General features: G+C 39.2%; 1 protein-coding gene across 14 annotated transcripts in view; it reads left to right on the forward strand.

Moving 5' to 3' along the window:
* Nucleotides 1–13,499, forward strand: part of CEP295 (centrosomal protein 295) — a 53,356-nt gene extending 39,857 nt beyond the window's left edge. For 8 of the 14 annotated variants that reach the window (XM_043528852.1, XM_037889592.2, XM_043528861.1 and 5 more), the window contains 10 exons: nt 749–991; nt 2,024–2,178; nt 2,478–2,643; nt 4,413–5,095; nt 5,717–5,890; nt 7,634–7,751; nt 8,582–8,782; nt 9,592–9,691; nt 11,957–12,056; nt 13,085–13,499. In XM_043528852.1, coding sequence (XP_043384787.1) covers nt 749–991; nt 2,024–2,178; nt 2,478–2,643; nt 4,413–5,095; nt 5,717–5,890; nt 7,634–7,751; nt 8,582–8,782; nt 9,592–9,691; nt 11,957–12,056; nt 13,085–13,123 — 1,979 coding nt within the window. In that variant the 3' untranslated portion in view covers nt 13,124–13,499. Of the gene's footprint in view, nt 1–748; nt 992–2,023; nt 2,179–2,477; nt 2,644–4,412; nt 5,121–5,716; nt 5,891–7,633; nt 7,752–8,581; nt 8,783–9,591; nt 9,692–11,956; nt 12,057–13,084 lie in introns of those variants that run through there. The other 6 variants (XM_043528864.1, XM_043528828.1, XM_043528867.1 and 3 more) reach the window with 5 other exon arrangements.
* The last annotated feature ends 2,613 nt before the right edge of the window (nt 13,500–16,112 follow it).

The following is a 16,112-nucleotide window of genomic DNA, read 5'->3' on the forward strand; positions in this document are numbered from 1 at the left end:
TCATTTTTATATGTTCATAATTTTCTGGGAAAATCTCATTTTGGGAAGAAATTCCATGGTCTTGAGTTACTTTGAACAATACAAGTCAAATATTTTCCTCAATATTCTAGATACGACAGGTTAGTAAACATGAAACATTCACATGGGGTTTTTTTCACTGAATGCATCCGATGAAGTAAGCTGTAGCTCACGAAAGCTTGTGCTCAAATAAATTTGTTAGTCTCTAAGGTGCCACAAGTACTCCTTTTCTTTATTCACATGGGTGTGACTGAGTTAGCATTATGAGACCTAACTTTTCTTTACTCTTTTTGAATATAGTCTTCTGATTCAAGATTTCTGAAAATATTTAATAACGCTTTTACCGGTCGTGTTATGTAAATTTTTAAATGGCAAACTGACACTGCCCTACATAATGTGTGTTTAAGGGTACACTAAAACACTGTGGGGCACTCAGATGCTGTGGCATTGCGGGCCACATATGTACCTGAGAGAGAGGGTAAAGATCTTCATCCTTTGAAGTTGCTACGCTCCATCAAGCATTATGTGATTAGGTATTGTCAATGTAGATTTATAGAAATTACTTTTAAGTTTTGTATGGGAGAGAATTGTGATAGAAGACAATCATTTTTTAAAAATCTTCAGTTTACACTGTTTCAAGGTTTATGCTGTCAAAAGTCTATTTTCGGACAAGTTCACTTAAGGGGCTTATTTGAAAAACTGGGTGTCAGACTTACGGTTTATCTTCCAGAGTTATCTTCAAATAGTGCAGAGGATAGGATATTGAGAGAAACAGCAAGCAGCCCTTGGGACTCTTCAGCATCTCTAACACCTACCACTGCTCAGCAGAGGCAAGAGAATTCTTCTGAAGTTTCTGAATTTCATCTGCCTGCAGAAGAGAATTTTATCTCTAATAGAAGTCAAATTCAGCAGATCATAGACAAATATACGAAAGATTTGAACTGGTTACCTGAACACAGTACATCTTTCCATGGTAATAACCTGTTTAGAATATGGAGACTGAATACAAGAACTAGAAGTATACTGTGAAAAGGAGTTTAACAAGAACATGCATTTAATCTGTATTCAAACTTTAATTACATTTTGTTAATCACTAGATAATATACATGTTGATGTTCCCTGTTCTGCTGATATTCTGCACCCTGTGGCCAAATGCCAAAAAGATCAGAGGCCCAATTATATAGTCAGTTGCATATGTGCAATTTCCACTGGCTTCAGAGGAAGTTGTACATATGCAGCTGGTAGGATAATTGGGTGGTTTCAAGATATTTTTTGCCACGGATTTATCTCAGTCTGTAGTGGAAAACACACACATGTACAGCTAACGGTAAATAGTAAATACTAGTATTTTAAACCAAACCTTGTAAAGAAAATGAGATGCAATTTATATAGCATTTATTTATATATCCTTTAAGTTTTTGTTAATATTCTATGCCTCCAAATTAGAAGACTATGCATGAAAGTATGAGAGTATGGTCATGAATTACTACTTAGTGTTTGTTGACATGTTTCAGAGTAACAGCCGTGTTAGTCTGTATCCACAAAAAGAAAAGGAGTACTTGTGGCACCTTAGAGACTAACAGATTTATTTGAGCATAACCTTTCGTGAGCTACATGTATTTTCCGCTACATGCATCCGATGAAGTGAGCTGTAGCTCACGAAAGCTTATGCTCAGATAAATTTGTTAGTCTCTTAGGTGCCACAAGTCCTCCTTTTCTTTTTACGTAGTGTTTAGCTTCAGCATTTTAGTTTGTCACTGTCCCAGAATACTTTAAAACAATCTTAGTTTTTACTTTGAATTGACTCAGCACAACCTGTATTGGTAGTGTATACACATGCATCACTTCAGAGAGACAGTGATGTAAATAGCCTGTTTTAACACAAAATACTTGCAAAACTATTCATAAACTTTTTAAATCTTATGCATTACATTTATAGCACCTGAGGTGTAGGTGCCAGGTTTTCATTTTTTTAAAATAAATTTTCCACTTTTTTTTTTTAAAGCTCCAGCAGTTGGACTCGATTTTTCTGATATAGAAAGAAATTTCCCTAACTTTCAACGTCCGCCTTTTCAGCCTTTGGAACCAAGTCCTGACTTTGATATCTCGTCATCTCTTTCTCAACATAGGATTTCTGAAGACAGCAAGGATTTCAACAAGGTATTACACACAGTTTTGAAATAAGGGAATGCTTTGGCATGCAATTTATGTAAGGTTACAGTGTTGTGTGATTAGAAACTTAATCTTTTGACATTTACAGGAAATATAATGGCAAGTTTGTGTTTTTATCTAGAACTGACAGTGTAGTTCACTTGACAATAATTTGCTGTTTGTGATAGAAATGGATCTGAAAGAAAAGTTAAAAATTACTGTTGCAGTTTTTCTCTTGTATTATATTTCTGAGAATATTTAACCATGATCAATAACTAAATTCTTTGCCATGATTCTTCTGCCACTAGAGTTTAGCTTTCTCAATCCAAAGTCAAGACACATCTGTATTTCCTGAAGCCACAACCTCTAGCTTGAAAGCGAGAAGTTACAATCTTCATTCTTTTCTTAATACAAAGAAGCAAAACAATACTACATCACAAGCAGAGGAGTCAATTAAGGAAACTGTTACTCTGGGTATGGATCTGTTTTTAATGTCTAAACATGGACATTTATAGTTGTTTGGTCCCCTGCAATTGTGTTCTCTTGAAGTTAGTGTGACACTGCTAGTGCTTTGTTATATACACTGTCTTCTCTGCAATGTCATAGCTTAGCTCTTACTCTGTGCCCCCATTGCTGTTTAACAAGACTGTGTCCACAGACCTGGTTCCTTAGTTTTTCTGCTGTTGGGTGGTATTCCCAGGAATTACACAATCCAGTTATTTGCCTTCCCAATTATTAAAATTGACTGTTGGCTTTGGTACATGTTTCCTTTGAGAGCATGTGTAATTTTTATATTCAGGCCACTCTGTAATGTATAGTTACTGCTTATTTACTGATACAGTGCTCTCAAACAAAAGGAAAAAATACACTGTTCACTTTTTAAAGGTGTGAGCACACATTCTGTCTAACTCACCTTGCTGTCTCTGGGTATTGAAGAGATCCAAATGCGGAATGCATGATGCTCAATATCTAGACATAATAGTTACTTAAGGGTAGAATTTAAATTTGTAATTTTAGCTTAAATCATTATTTTCTGAATCCTTGTAAATTCCCTCTCTCCAAAACCAATTATTTCATGTACTGAAAATACAACAAATAAAATTATGTGACATGCATTAGTATGAGCACTTTTAAGGTAGATCAAATTTTAGGTCTGTCATCTGAAGTCTTTTTAAAGCAATGACTAATCTCAAAGTATAAGTTGTTCCTGCGGACTTTAATTTTTTTGCTGCTGCTGTTCACCATGGGATGACACCTTACTCAAGTAAAACTACAGATGTTTTGCCTGTGTTAAGGCTTGCAGGATTTGGCCACACAGAAATATTCTGAAAGTTGTCTGCATATCACGAAGTCTATTTGTGTGTGTGTGACATGAGCCTGCTTATCAATGGTATCTTATCACCATGTTTAGAGACATGTATATTTGAAAGAATGCTTATCTGCTAACTTTGAAATATTCTTAGTTAAAAAAAAATAGAATCAAAACCTCTTATTAGATAGATATCATCCCACTGCTGTAATATCTAAGTGACTCCTAAGTATAACTTGTTTTGTATGTGTAGATCTTAAGGGAAATCCAAGTGAGAATAACCACCTGCTGTAATTGGCCTTCATAAGAAAGAACAGGCTGTGTTCTGATTTGGATGCTTTTTTCTACTGTTACGTATACAGTACCAGTAATGATTTTTTTTCTTTTGCTTCCTTTAGAGACACTGTCAGAGAGGCCTGAAGTGCTACGGCTTTCTAATTGAGAGTGGCTTCCAAGGGCCAAATTCTCTGCTTGGTATAAATTGGTGCAGCTCTATTGACTTCAGTGTAGTTGTGCCAGCTTACACCAGCAGAGAATCTGGCCCTAAACATTAAAGAAAAAGACAAGTTACTTTGTCAGAAATATAAATCTATTAGAGATCGTGTTTAAAAGAAACCAAAATTATTTTATGTAAAATAACTTTATTTTTAAATGAAGATATTTTCCTGATTAATATTCAGTTTTTTTATGATTTGGATATTTGGCTATCTAGAATTTCATTCTAATTCACCAGATTGACATAAAAAACACTGTAATATCTTAATAAATGTGAATATTATGTACTGGAATGAAATTACTATATTTAAAACATTGTTGCCTATTTTACTATGCTTTTCTTAAATGCATAAATAGCTACTTTCTAGACCATGGCTTCCTTCTTTTTGTAAACTCTATTGTATGTAGTTAGACTTTTCTGACAGTCTGACTTTTCAAGCAGGTTCTGAAGAATCTTTTCACCCTCTTCAGTTGGAATCTACCCTGAATGAGCACAGACAGAGAACTGAACCACCAACAGGTCTTCGCATTGTATTTGAACAAAATTCTAAAATTAAAAAATCAGAGAATGAGAACTACTTTTCACCTTTTGGAGACCAATATGGGGGGCTGGCGAGAAATATAGAGAATACTAATCTCCAGTCTTCAGTGGAAAACCTGCGGAGTCCAACTCTGAGTTCATTGGAAGAACAGGGTTCATTTTATCAGCTACTTACAACACAGATTACAGAAAATGAGACTCTCCTGACTGAACATTCAGTAAAAGACGTTGTGGAACTGAGAAAAGAGAACTTGTGCTTTGAAGAATTACCTGTTGTGACATTGAATAAGCACAAGGAGCTTACTGAAACTCCAGTTCTTGGAAATGAAGCAAATAGGATTGTGGAAGATGACCATTCACAGTGCAGTACAAATATATTGGAGGAAGAACAAAGCATTCTGGAAGTACAGATGTCATCTGGAATGCCTAGAGCAATAGACTCAGAAATCTCCGTCAGCCCTTCGCAAGCAACTATACAACAAAATGGTGATTTCCCAGAAATACCCCAAAACCAAAATTCTAATTCAGTGCTCACAATATGTTCAGGGTCACGTTCCTTACAAAGCCGTGTGCCAGTCTGGGTGAGTGAAATAAAGGTTTCACAAGGTAATTGTTAGTGAGTTAAATGCCATTCAGATTTCAACCAGTTGCTCCAAGCTATTTTAGACCTTTTGTAATTGGAAAATTTAGCAAAGTTCACTTTACAGTTTTAGTTTGAGACTTCTCAAAATTTGTGTAATTTAATCTGAAATTATACTGATCCTGGTCATTTTAGGTCTAGATTTTAATTGAGAAAAGGCTAGCCATTATGGTAAAAGAAGATACGGTTAAAATGGTTAATTTAGAAAAACAACCAAGCTTTGTTATAAATGCTGTTCCCTTAAGGATCAAACAAAAGCTACTTTTGTTTGCCAAGAATTAGCTTTCAGGCTGTGACTAGAATTCCGGTTTAGAGGAGGAAAGGAGGTTTTGTACAATGGCAAATAAAATATTTAGGTTGGACTGAGCTCCTTTGGAGACGTTCTGAGTACATCAATAAATGTGGGAAGAGCACTTTGCCTGAGGTATTTCTTTCACTGCCTGGGGCACATTTTCTTTTTATCTGTGTGTTGAATAATTCTTTCCTTTGTAACAGGCTAACAAATGTTGCTGTTGCTAGAAATATTGATTTTTACCTTGATGTTGTTTTCTCTGTTTTCTAGGAGACCGAGTCAGGGCATGGTATTATGGAAGAACCTGAACTGACTCTGATAAGCTCAAATGACATCAGTGTTGCAGAATCAGACTCTGAACACATTAGCCAAGAGAAAAAAAGAAAAAATAAGTTTGATAGCCTGGCATATGCTAGTCAGTCTGAACTTAAAAGTTGTTCTGAGGTAAATCTTGATTATCTCTCATCATTTTGAACCTGGTACTGCAGATTTTTTGCTTTAGTAAGAGGAAGAAGAAACTTCATAATTTTAAAACATGTAATACAATATTGTAGATCATTAGCATGTTTTGGGTTCTCCAGATTTGCAAATTTTTGCGCCATTTGGTGATGGTGCCATGTCTGGTAGGTTGGGCTGATGCAAAGAACTGAAATCCATCCTGCTTCCTTCACTTAGTCCTTTGCCTTACCCCAGCAGCTTAGTTGAGATGGAGTAGTCCAAAGTTCACACTGTCAGAGGAACAAAAATGTCCCCCGTTGTTAAGGCAGAACAATAACCCATTCCTGGAAGACTCCGTGGGAAAGGCAAAAAATCTTATTACCTTACTAGAGAAAGGGCATCCAGGTATTGGATAGAGGCACACTTCAGAGCCATCTGCAGTTCTCAGAATAGACAGAAGAGGATGGGCTCATTGCATTACTGCACTAGTTTTTTTTATTATAGTATCCTTTTGTCTTTTTTGCTCAAATTAAATGAATGATGTCCCCAAACCCCTAGGGTACTGAATGACTAAGTCAGTGGGTGTGAGTATGCTATTTAAGTTCTGACTGCATGCTTCCTTATTCTAATGTAAGAAACTTGCCCCCGGGGTATTTTGTAGTAGACTTTTAATGAGACTTCTGGAACTGAAATTCAGACAATGTTTAGGGGCCTCTCTCTATCCAATCCTCCCTTTTCCTTCTCAGTGGATAAACTGCAGCTTTTCCTCAGAGTTGCATGACTCAGGCTAGTGTATCAACTGTTCCATCCTCAGGGTATTTTAATAGCTCTGGAAAGGTCCATGAGGATGCTAATGATAAAACTTTAAAATCAGGTTGTGAATGATTATTTCCTCATTTGAGGACTGCCAGTTTTCCAGGCATTTCCTTGGTTGGTTCTCTTTGACCTAGATCATTCTGTCCCTATTCAGATGCTCATATGTTGTCCACAAACTGTCCCTGACCAGTTCCAAACTCTACAGATAATGCCAGTTAGGATTAAACCATTCTGACAGTGGATGATCACAGGGTAATTTATTCAAAGATACCTTTTCTCAAGACTGTGTGGATGACTATAATATAGTTGATGCCAGCCAGTGTTATGAAGGAACATGCTTACATAGCTGCTATCTTGGGAAGATGACCACACACATTCAAATGAATAATAATTAAATTGCAAGAGGGCATAGTGACAGTGAAGAGCTCCAAGTGCATGAAGGTAGCTTTTAAGAAGCAATTAGACCCTGGAGGAAATTGAGAATAGACAGTTGGAGGCTGTTGTAAACATTGGGGCAGCATTGGAGAGTAACATTTATCTGAGAATAGGAGAAGTAGACAGAACTGTGTGGGAGCTAGAGATGGAACAGGAAGAAAAGCAAACAGATGTAAGTGGGGCCAAAACTGGGTCCTGAGGCAAAAATGAGAAGTTTGAACTTGATGGGGAAAAGCGGCTTTATGGGTAAGGATCTGATTTTTTTGTTTTAAGAGAAATTTTTATAAAATGGCTTTTAGTGCCAGGAGTCTGGATTCCCTGCTGCTGTGTGCTAACTACGTTTTTCTTGTATCTGTGCTAATGATGAAAGATCTCTTTCTGTTGGCTCCTTAATTGTTTGTTCCTTGACAACAATGGAGATGCATTAATATTACTTCACTAAAATGTGTAGCCTGTTCTAAGTACATTATACCAATCGATTCTTCTGTTTTGCAATAGGGGAGAGAATTTTTACCTTTAGACCCAGAAGCAGATTACTCTGTTTTCACGCTTCCTGACTACTCTGCAATAGCTCAGAGTCCTAATGAGGATCAGTCTCCGTTACGTCAATCTGCAGGTACTCATGTGTAACTTCAGTATACTCATTAGAACTGAAACAGAGAATCTCTGAAATATTAAAACATTGGTAAAATACAACTCCACTTATGGGAGACTTGTAATTATATAAGTATATGCCGCCATTCATTACAGCATCATACTAGATGTGGTCCAGGTCCAATGTATAACACCGTACCATGGAAACAGCTTTATTTGCCTGTTCCTATTGAAAAGTCTGTTTCAACATTGCCTGTCTTGAAGGCTTACTTCAACAAGAAGCTTATTAACTCTTCTCATTTCACATTCTATCCCTTTTACTAATTAGAAAATAGTCTCACTCCTTCATAATGTACCACCAGCTTTGCTGAGCTATTGCATAATATGTAATGTTCTCCATCTTTCCTAATTTCTTGTTGGTCCCCTGCCCCATAGTATTAATTTGTAAGCTTCTCAGACCAAAGATCTGAGAATCTGCATGAAGGGGTGCCTAATACACTTTGGGGCATTCTTAAAATGACAAGCTAGATCTGCTCAGTGTGTTTGAGAATGTCTGTAATTTGGACCCTGTTTACAGTGTGTTTTAAGGTATTAAGATTTAGTAACATGTATAGCAAATCCAAAATGCTATATATGTGCACTGTAGCTTTAAAATAACTGTAGGAACCATAAATCTGAATTGCTGTTTGTTTAGTAAATTTCCTAATTCTCCTCAAATCAAACCTTGATACAATCCGTGAAAACAGTAAAGCTCAGTTTTAGGACAGCTATCTAAATTCATAGGTTACTACAGGTGATTATCCTATCAGCGATAAAATCAAAAGTACTGAGCCCTTCCTTCTTTCTTCACAGTCATGTTGTTAGAGTTCACTTCCACACCAGGTAGTTTACAAGAATCATTTTTAAGGAGAAAGAAAAACTTCATCCAGAAGTCCTCTAAAAGAGTGGAAGAAATAAAAAATAGAGAGAGAAGTTCTGAAAAGCATCAGGCCAAGCTGTTTCAAAGGGACAAGACTGAAAGATTTAACATGCCAAAGGAGGATTCTACTTCTGGTAAATTTTCATTTGGAAGTAGGGTAAAGCATTAAGGATTCTTCTAGTAATTATTCCATAAAGCAGGATAGAGTCTGCTATTTTTGGATCTTTGCTCTTGCAGATCAGAATATTCTGTAACAGGAGTTCTCAGACTTTTTCACTGCCTGGATCACATCTTAAGTAAGAGCGTTTCAGAGATACCTCACCCTCTCATAATCCTAGGATCACCTCTTCACCAGCTTAGTTATATAAAATCCCTGGAAAAACAGTGATTGCTTACATAAAAAAGCAGTATTGAGAGTGTAACACATTTTTAGCTTCTTTTAATGGGATTTAGAAGCTGGAAATAAGGAGCATGGCTAGCACCATTATGACAGGCTAACTCTGTGGCCTGCTATAGACAAAAGTCTAAAAACTGAGAGAGCCTCACAACTTGGTGGTGGTTCCCTGTAGGAGAAAAGATCGTTACTATTGTCCTTGGCTGAGATTTGGAGACTTACTCTCAAAAGAAAAAATTCTGCCTTATGGATCCATTCTATCAGCCTGTTTCTTTTCAAATGTGTTTTCTCCAAAATAGGAAACATGATTTAGTCTCTCTTGTTTTTGTTTCAGACCTTACTGCCTTTTGAGGCCAGGGTTCACCTGCTGTCTGTCAATCACTACACACACAATTTTGTAAAAGGTGTAAACTTGTCCTGGTAAAGATTATATAGTGGTTACTTCTCCAGTTCACTTTGTTGTCACTGATCTGTATGAGCCCTCTTTTGGGTTGGCCTCATAGTTGCATTTTTAAATTAAAAAAAATATATATTTTGTTTAAAACAAAGGTGCAGTTATCAGTCAGTTGAAGAAAGTGGGGGAAGTGAAAGTGTGCTCTCCAGAGGACAAAAGGTCTGCAGATATTCAAATGCAGCAGCGCACTTTAAGGTATTGTGTGAATGTAGTTGGTAGAAATTAGATTAAACTACTTCTGTTTCTGAAATAATACCTGTTGCACTAATATAGAACCTTAATTTTAGCAATGGTTTCTGATCTCCCATTTATTTCAGCCCCTTAGACTTAAATTAGATGAGTGCTTGTGGAGACTACTATTTTGTGCTTTTTGTTGGGAGTGCAAGGCAGGAAACTGGGGTAGGGAAGGAATTTTTCTCCAGGTCAGATTGGCAGAGACCCTGGTTTTGTTTTTTTTTTGTTTTGTTTGTTTGGGTTTTTTTGCCTTACTCTGCAGTGTGGGGCACGGGTCACCTGCTGGTTTGAACTAGAGCAGGGGTGGCAAACTGCGGCCGCAGGCCGGATCCGGCCTGTGGAATTGCCACCTCCATGACACTGCGGGCCCCACACTGCTGCTGGAAGTGGACGGCACCACGTCCCTGCAGCCCTTGCTGGGGGAGGGCAAAGGGCTCCGCGTGCTGCACTCTCTTGCAGGCACAGGTATGCACACGCAGACACCCCCGCAGCTCCCATTAGCCAGGACCGTGAACTGTAGCCAAGGGGAGCTTCACGGGAGGTACCCATAGGTGAGGGCAGCATGCGCAGCCCTTGGTCGTGGCCATGTGTGTCTGTCCCCGTCCCCGGGGGCCGCAGGGATGTGGTGCTGGCTACTTCCGGGAGCAGCGAGCCTGCCCTGGCCCCGGTGCACACTGCTGCCACTTCAGGTAAGTGGTGCCAGGCTAGAGCCCGCACTGCAAACCTCTCCTGCACCCCAACTCCCTACCCTGAGCCCCCTGCCGCACCCTCACCCCTCGTGTACCCCAACCCCCTGCCCTGAGCCCCTCAGACACTCCACACCTCCTCCTCCACCCCAACCCCTTGCCCTGAGCCCTTCCTGCACACCTCTCTCTCCTGCACACCAACCCTCTGCCCCAGCCCTACATTCATGGCCCTGGATGCAATTTCCCCACTCAGATGTGGCCCTCAGGCCAAAAAGTTTGCCCACCCCTGAACTAGAGTAAATGGTGGCTTCTCCGTAACTTGAAGTTTTTACATCAAGATTTGAGGACTTCAGTAACTCAGCCAGGGGGGGGGTGAGGTTCTGTGTCCTGCAGTGGTGCAGTAGGTCTGACTAGATGATCGTGCTGGTCTCTTCAGGCCTTAAAATCTAGGAGTCTGAGTCCACTCAGTTCAGGCTTAATCATTTTCACCTTTATTTATAAAACTTCAGACATACATGATAGATAAGATGAAATAGATAGAGGCCCAAGTTACTAAATTCTGGGCTACCAGGAAATTCTCCTGTATTTTCTGATGATCATTGCCACCTCTGATCCCTGGTCTGGTCAGTCAGACTTATTCCTCCAGTTTCTGCTCCAGTATTTCTCCAGTTTGGTTCTACTAAATTTCACTTGCATATGTAATGTGGACAAGTATAAGAATCCATTAATTAAATTTTTCTCCATTCAGCATTAATGTAACCCATACAGTACACATGTGCAAGCTTCAATGTACACAACCTTTGCTGCTTATACAGTTTTCATGTCGTCACCTTGTCCTTATTTTTCTCCACTAAAAGGCACTTTTAGGATTACAGGATTGTATATTTATTAAACTAATTAACTTTTCCTTTTACTAAAAATCTAATGCAACACATTCCGTGAACAAAACATCACTTTTTCCCAGCCAGCTGTAGCATTATTTAAGCAGATTTACGTAAGAGGGGAAAAAATTGGCAAAACAACACTCATGCCAGGCAAAGTTAGGCTGAGACCTTGGCCTAAGTGTTGCTGCATCTAAACTCATTCGCTATCCGTAATTATAAATTATGCTGTATAAATAGTGTTTTCACTCTTTAGTGAAAAGACTTTTGACCTACAGAGTTCCAAGCAAACAGTTTTTTCCCGTTCTGTGACCTTGAGTTGTTATAGCTAAAATAATTATTCATGCCAATGTGTTTACAATTTAAATCTAACTTCAGGATTTTAGATCAGTAAAACATTGGGAAAATTGCCAGTCACATTCTGTCAAATGTCAAGATGATAATATATAGTAAAACAATTACAAATATAACCTCAAAACTCTGGGTAATTAAACTTATTGGATATAAATACTAATAAGGATTTTTGGCATACTAGAGAAGTAAACCAAAGTTGCATTTTTAATCGTTTCCAGTTTAACCCTGTATATGTAATACAAACACTTTAATTTTAAGTTGAGCCCCCATTAATAAGAAGTATACACATTTTTACTGTTTGGCAGACTTTATAATCAACTAGCCGAAGTGAAAATCAGAAAGGAAGAGAAATCAAGACAACAAACCTACGCTAAAAACAGGGAAAAGGCTAAAGAGTTTCAAAAGGTAATTGCATCTGGTACAGTATCTTAAACCCCTTGGCCTAGCGTTTCTCTATTTTAATGCCTGTTGTTCTGAGCAGTTCTAATTCCACTGAGCTGTTGGTGCAGTCCCTTTTTAATGAGACTGCTACCTACGTCGTATTGTTAAAAACTGGAGTTCATCCAAAGCAAATGGGGTGAGCCATTCTTGCAGTAATGATGAAATTCTACCACCCTATCTCATGGTGATGAATTACAGCCATCTGACAGTGTTTATAGGCTTTCACCTACTAATTTTTAAATTGACATACTAAAATTTTGCATTTTTCAATGAAGACCAGGTTGAAAAATAGCAATAGAGAGCTACGGTCTTTAAGGTGTATAGTTTAAATTATGAACGCTGGCCAAAACAACGGTGGGAAAGAAAGAAAACTACCTAAACTCTTCCCTACAAATTAAACCTGATTTAGCATCATCTGATCCTGATTTTTCCCCTCCTGTAACTTTGCTGGAAAGAGTGCATCAGTGAAAACCTCCCAAATTAGGAGTCAGTGTTTGAAAGCTTGGTGCCTCTACAGTCCAAGTGTTCCACTTCTAGCTATTAAGAGGTTACACTAGTTATGTTTTTGAAATGGAACTGCTCACTTGATTTAAACCAAACCATAGTATCAGGATTTAAACTTCTGGCTACTGTTGGCACACTATTCCATTCATTGCAACAAATTTAGGGTTAGCCTGAGAAACTCCCTCCAGAGCGATGCAGTTAAATATCCACTGCATGACTTTAAGAAATATAATTATTACTGTGCTTGTTCTGTTATTTACATAAGGTTGCCTGGTAGCAAATATACACTGATGTATTTAAACACTGAATACCTCATTGTCTGAATAATCCAATCTGCTGTTGTGGCAAGTATTCAATAGTACATTGATGCTTAGCTGATGCTCTTCCTATTGAGCATTTAGCTATTCATAACACTACCAGCCCGTTATTTAGGAACTTCAGATCTAAATCAATCTGCTAGATATTTAAACATCTATTTTTACTTACAGAAAACACTGGAAAAACTACGAGCCAAAAAGACACATTGAACACTAGATCCTTTAGGAGACTTCTGGGAATAAAAAGTGCTTGACTCCTTTCTCAGTTCAATCCAAGGAATGTATGATAAGGCCAAAGTCACATTAAGCAATATCATTATGTGGCTGAAGTACTGAGCTTTGATATAGGTCAGATTCATAATTTAAATAATGTAGCAACCTCAGTAGTTTGTTCCCAAGATTTGAGTGATAACCACTACCAAAGCTTGCCTAATTAGATTTCATCTTCCAATTTATACTCCATTTCTGCTTGTATTATGACTCAGATTAACCAGATCTAGATTGTACAAAGGCTTTTTAATTGAGGATGGTCTGCATTTAAAAGTGAAGTCAGCTGAATCTTTTTTAATAAAATTTTGTAATGAAACCTGTGCATGTGTCAATTTATTGAAAAATCATAGGATACAGAGGTAAGTCAAATTTGCCTAATTCCTATTAATTTAAAATGATACACCCTTTCAATGACACTTGAGGGGAGATTTATTTCAAAGGTGAAAATAGTGGTGTCAAGGTTCTTTCCCCACTCTGAACTCTAGGGTACAGATGTGGGGACCTGCATGAAAAACCTAAATGTACTTTTACCAGCTTACGTTAAAACTTCCCCAAGGTACAAACTATTTTACCTTTTGCCGCCACCACCAAACATCTAACCGGGTTTATTATTGGGAAAGAGTAGTTTCCCCCCCCCCAAAATCCTCACCAAAACTTTGCACCCCCCTTCCTGGGGAAGTTTGATAAAAATCCTCACCAATTTGCATAGGTGAACACAGACCCAAACCCTTGGATCTTAAGAACAATAAAAAAAGCATTGTTTCTTACAAGAAGAATGTTAATAGAAGTAAAAAGAATCACCTCTGTAAAATCAGGATGGTAAATACCTTACAGGGTAATTAAATTCAAAACATAGAGAATCCCTCTAGGCAAAACCTTAAGTTACAAAAAGACAGGACTATCCATTCCATTCAGCACAGCTTAGTTTCCAACCATTTAAAGAAAATCTAATGCATATCTAGGTAGATTACTTACTAAGTTCTAAGATTCCATTCCTGTTCTGTCCCTGGCCAAAGCATCACACAGACAGACACAGCCCCTTTGTTTCTCTCCCCCCTCCAGCTTTGAAAGTAACTTGTCTCCTCATTGGTCATTTTGGTCAGGTGCCAGTGAGGTTATCCTAGCTTACCTCTTTGCAGGTGAAAGGACTTTTCCTCTGGCCAGGAGGGATTTTAAAGGTGTTTACCCTTCCCTTTATATTTATGACAAGTGGTTAGGCCTGTTACTATTAATTCCTGTTGAAATTAAACCCCTGCCATTTTTACCTTTGAAAATTTTACCCAATGCATTTTACTGAAACTCTGCAGTCTCTCTAAGGAGTCTGACACATAATGATAAACTATCCTGGAAAGGCTGTAGAGTCTTATACTTAACATGGTCACTTTACCTCTGTATACTGTATCTAGTTCTAGTGTCAACATTTACAAATGTTAAAAATAGAGAAGCTGAAGAACATGCCTCAGGCTGTGTCTACACTAAGTCCTGTATTAGAACTTGAAGTAGCAGCTGCTGGGTTATTAACCTAGGGCAGGGGTGGGCAAATTTTTTGGCCCTTGGGCCACATCTGGGTATGGAAATTGTACAGTGGGCCATGACTGCTCACAAAATTGGAGGGTGCTCCAGGTGGCACTTACCTCAAGCAGCTCCAAGAAACAGCAGCATGTCCCCCCTCCAGCTCCTATGGGGAGGTGCAGCCAGGCAGCTCTGCACACTGCACTGTCCATTGACAGTGGTTCCCAGCCAATGGGAGCTGTGGGAGCAGTGTGCTGAGTCCTGTGGCTGCCTCTGTGTGTAGGAGCTGGAGTGGGGCAAGACCCTGACCCAACTCCCTGGCTGGAGTGCCAGAGCTAGGCAAGCCCTGGAGGCTGCTTCTCAGCAGGACCCCTGGGCTGTAGTTGGCCCACCCCTGACCTAGGGTTACAAATATGTAGATGCTCAGGTTAAGAATGGTTGAACCTTAAATCCCCATCTGGGGCTCCAGTGTCTACACTGCTTAGGTGGATGTAAATCTAGCCAGCCATCCCTAGCACCCTCCCAAAAGTTGGCTGCCCTAGCCCTTCATGCTGCAGTATGGGAAACTGACTGTTCACTGGGCAAATAAAAGTCAATGTATGGGATTCCTTTGGTGGACTCCCCTAGCATGAACCAATGAGGCTGCATCTTCACTGCAAAGAAACAGGGCTTGAACTTTAGGTCCAGGGTTGATGTAGGGTTTTGGGACTGAGCCCTGGTTTGGTGTAGACAGCAGTGGGGGGGAAGGGAAGAGGGAGAGTTAGGTGACAGGGCATGACTGAGTAAAAATACCCAGGCTCAGGCCTAAATTCCCTCTGAGCTGTGTACCAGCCTCTTAAGCACTGCAGCTGCTCAGGGCTGTTTGTTGTTTTGGTTTTTTTTTTTTTTTTTTGGGGGGGGGGAGGGGGGAAGAGAAGAGATACATTGCCCCCAGACCTGCTGTGAGTAGGGGAGGCAGCTGTCCTATGGCCCCAACCTCAGCTGCTACAGCAGAGGACACACAGGTCTTCTTCCCAACCCTCTGCCCTGAGCCCCCTCCCACACTCCAAACTCCTCAGCCCCACCCCTGCAACATGAATTTTATGTGCCACTCTGGAGGTGATGTCACATCACCTCCATACTGGTGCACATAAAATTCATTCCACATGTTGGGAAAAATTAGAGGCAATGCTGCCCATGTCTCTACTATACAAATACCCTTGACTAAAACATAGGTACTTGGGTTTGCTGCTGCAGTCATGGAGGTTGTGGGAAGTCACCAATTCAGTGACCTTTTAAAAGACACAGCCTGTGTTCTAGCCACTGAATTCCTTACAATGCAGTTGTGTTGGGTTCAGCTCCTGATGTGGTCAAGTTACCTGGGCTCTCAACTCAAAGATGCCACCCAGGACCCAGTTTAAATGATAATGAAAGACTC

Source organism: Chelonia mydas, chromosome 1, assembly GCF_015237465.2.
Source record: "Chelonia mydas isolate rCheMyd1 chromosome 1, rCheMyd1.pri.v2, whole genome shotgun sequence".
Lineage (NCBI taxonomy): Eukaryota > Metazoa > Chordata > Testudines > Cheloniidae > Chelonia > Chelonia mydas.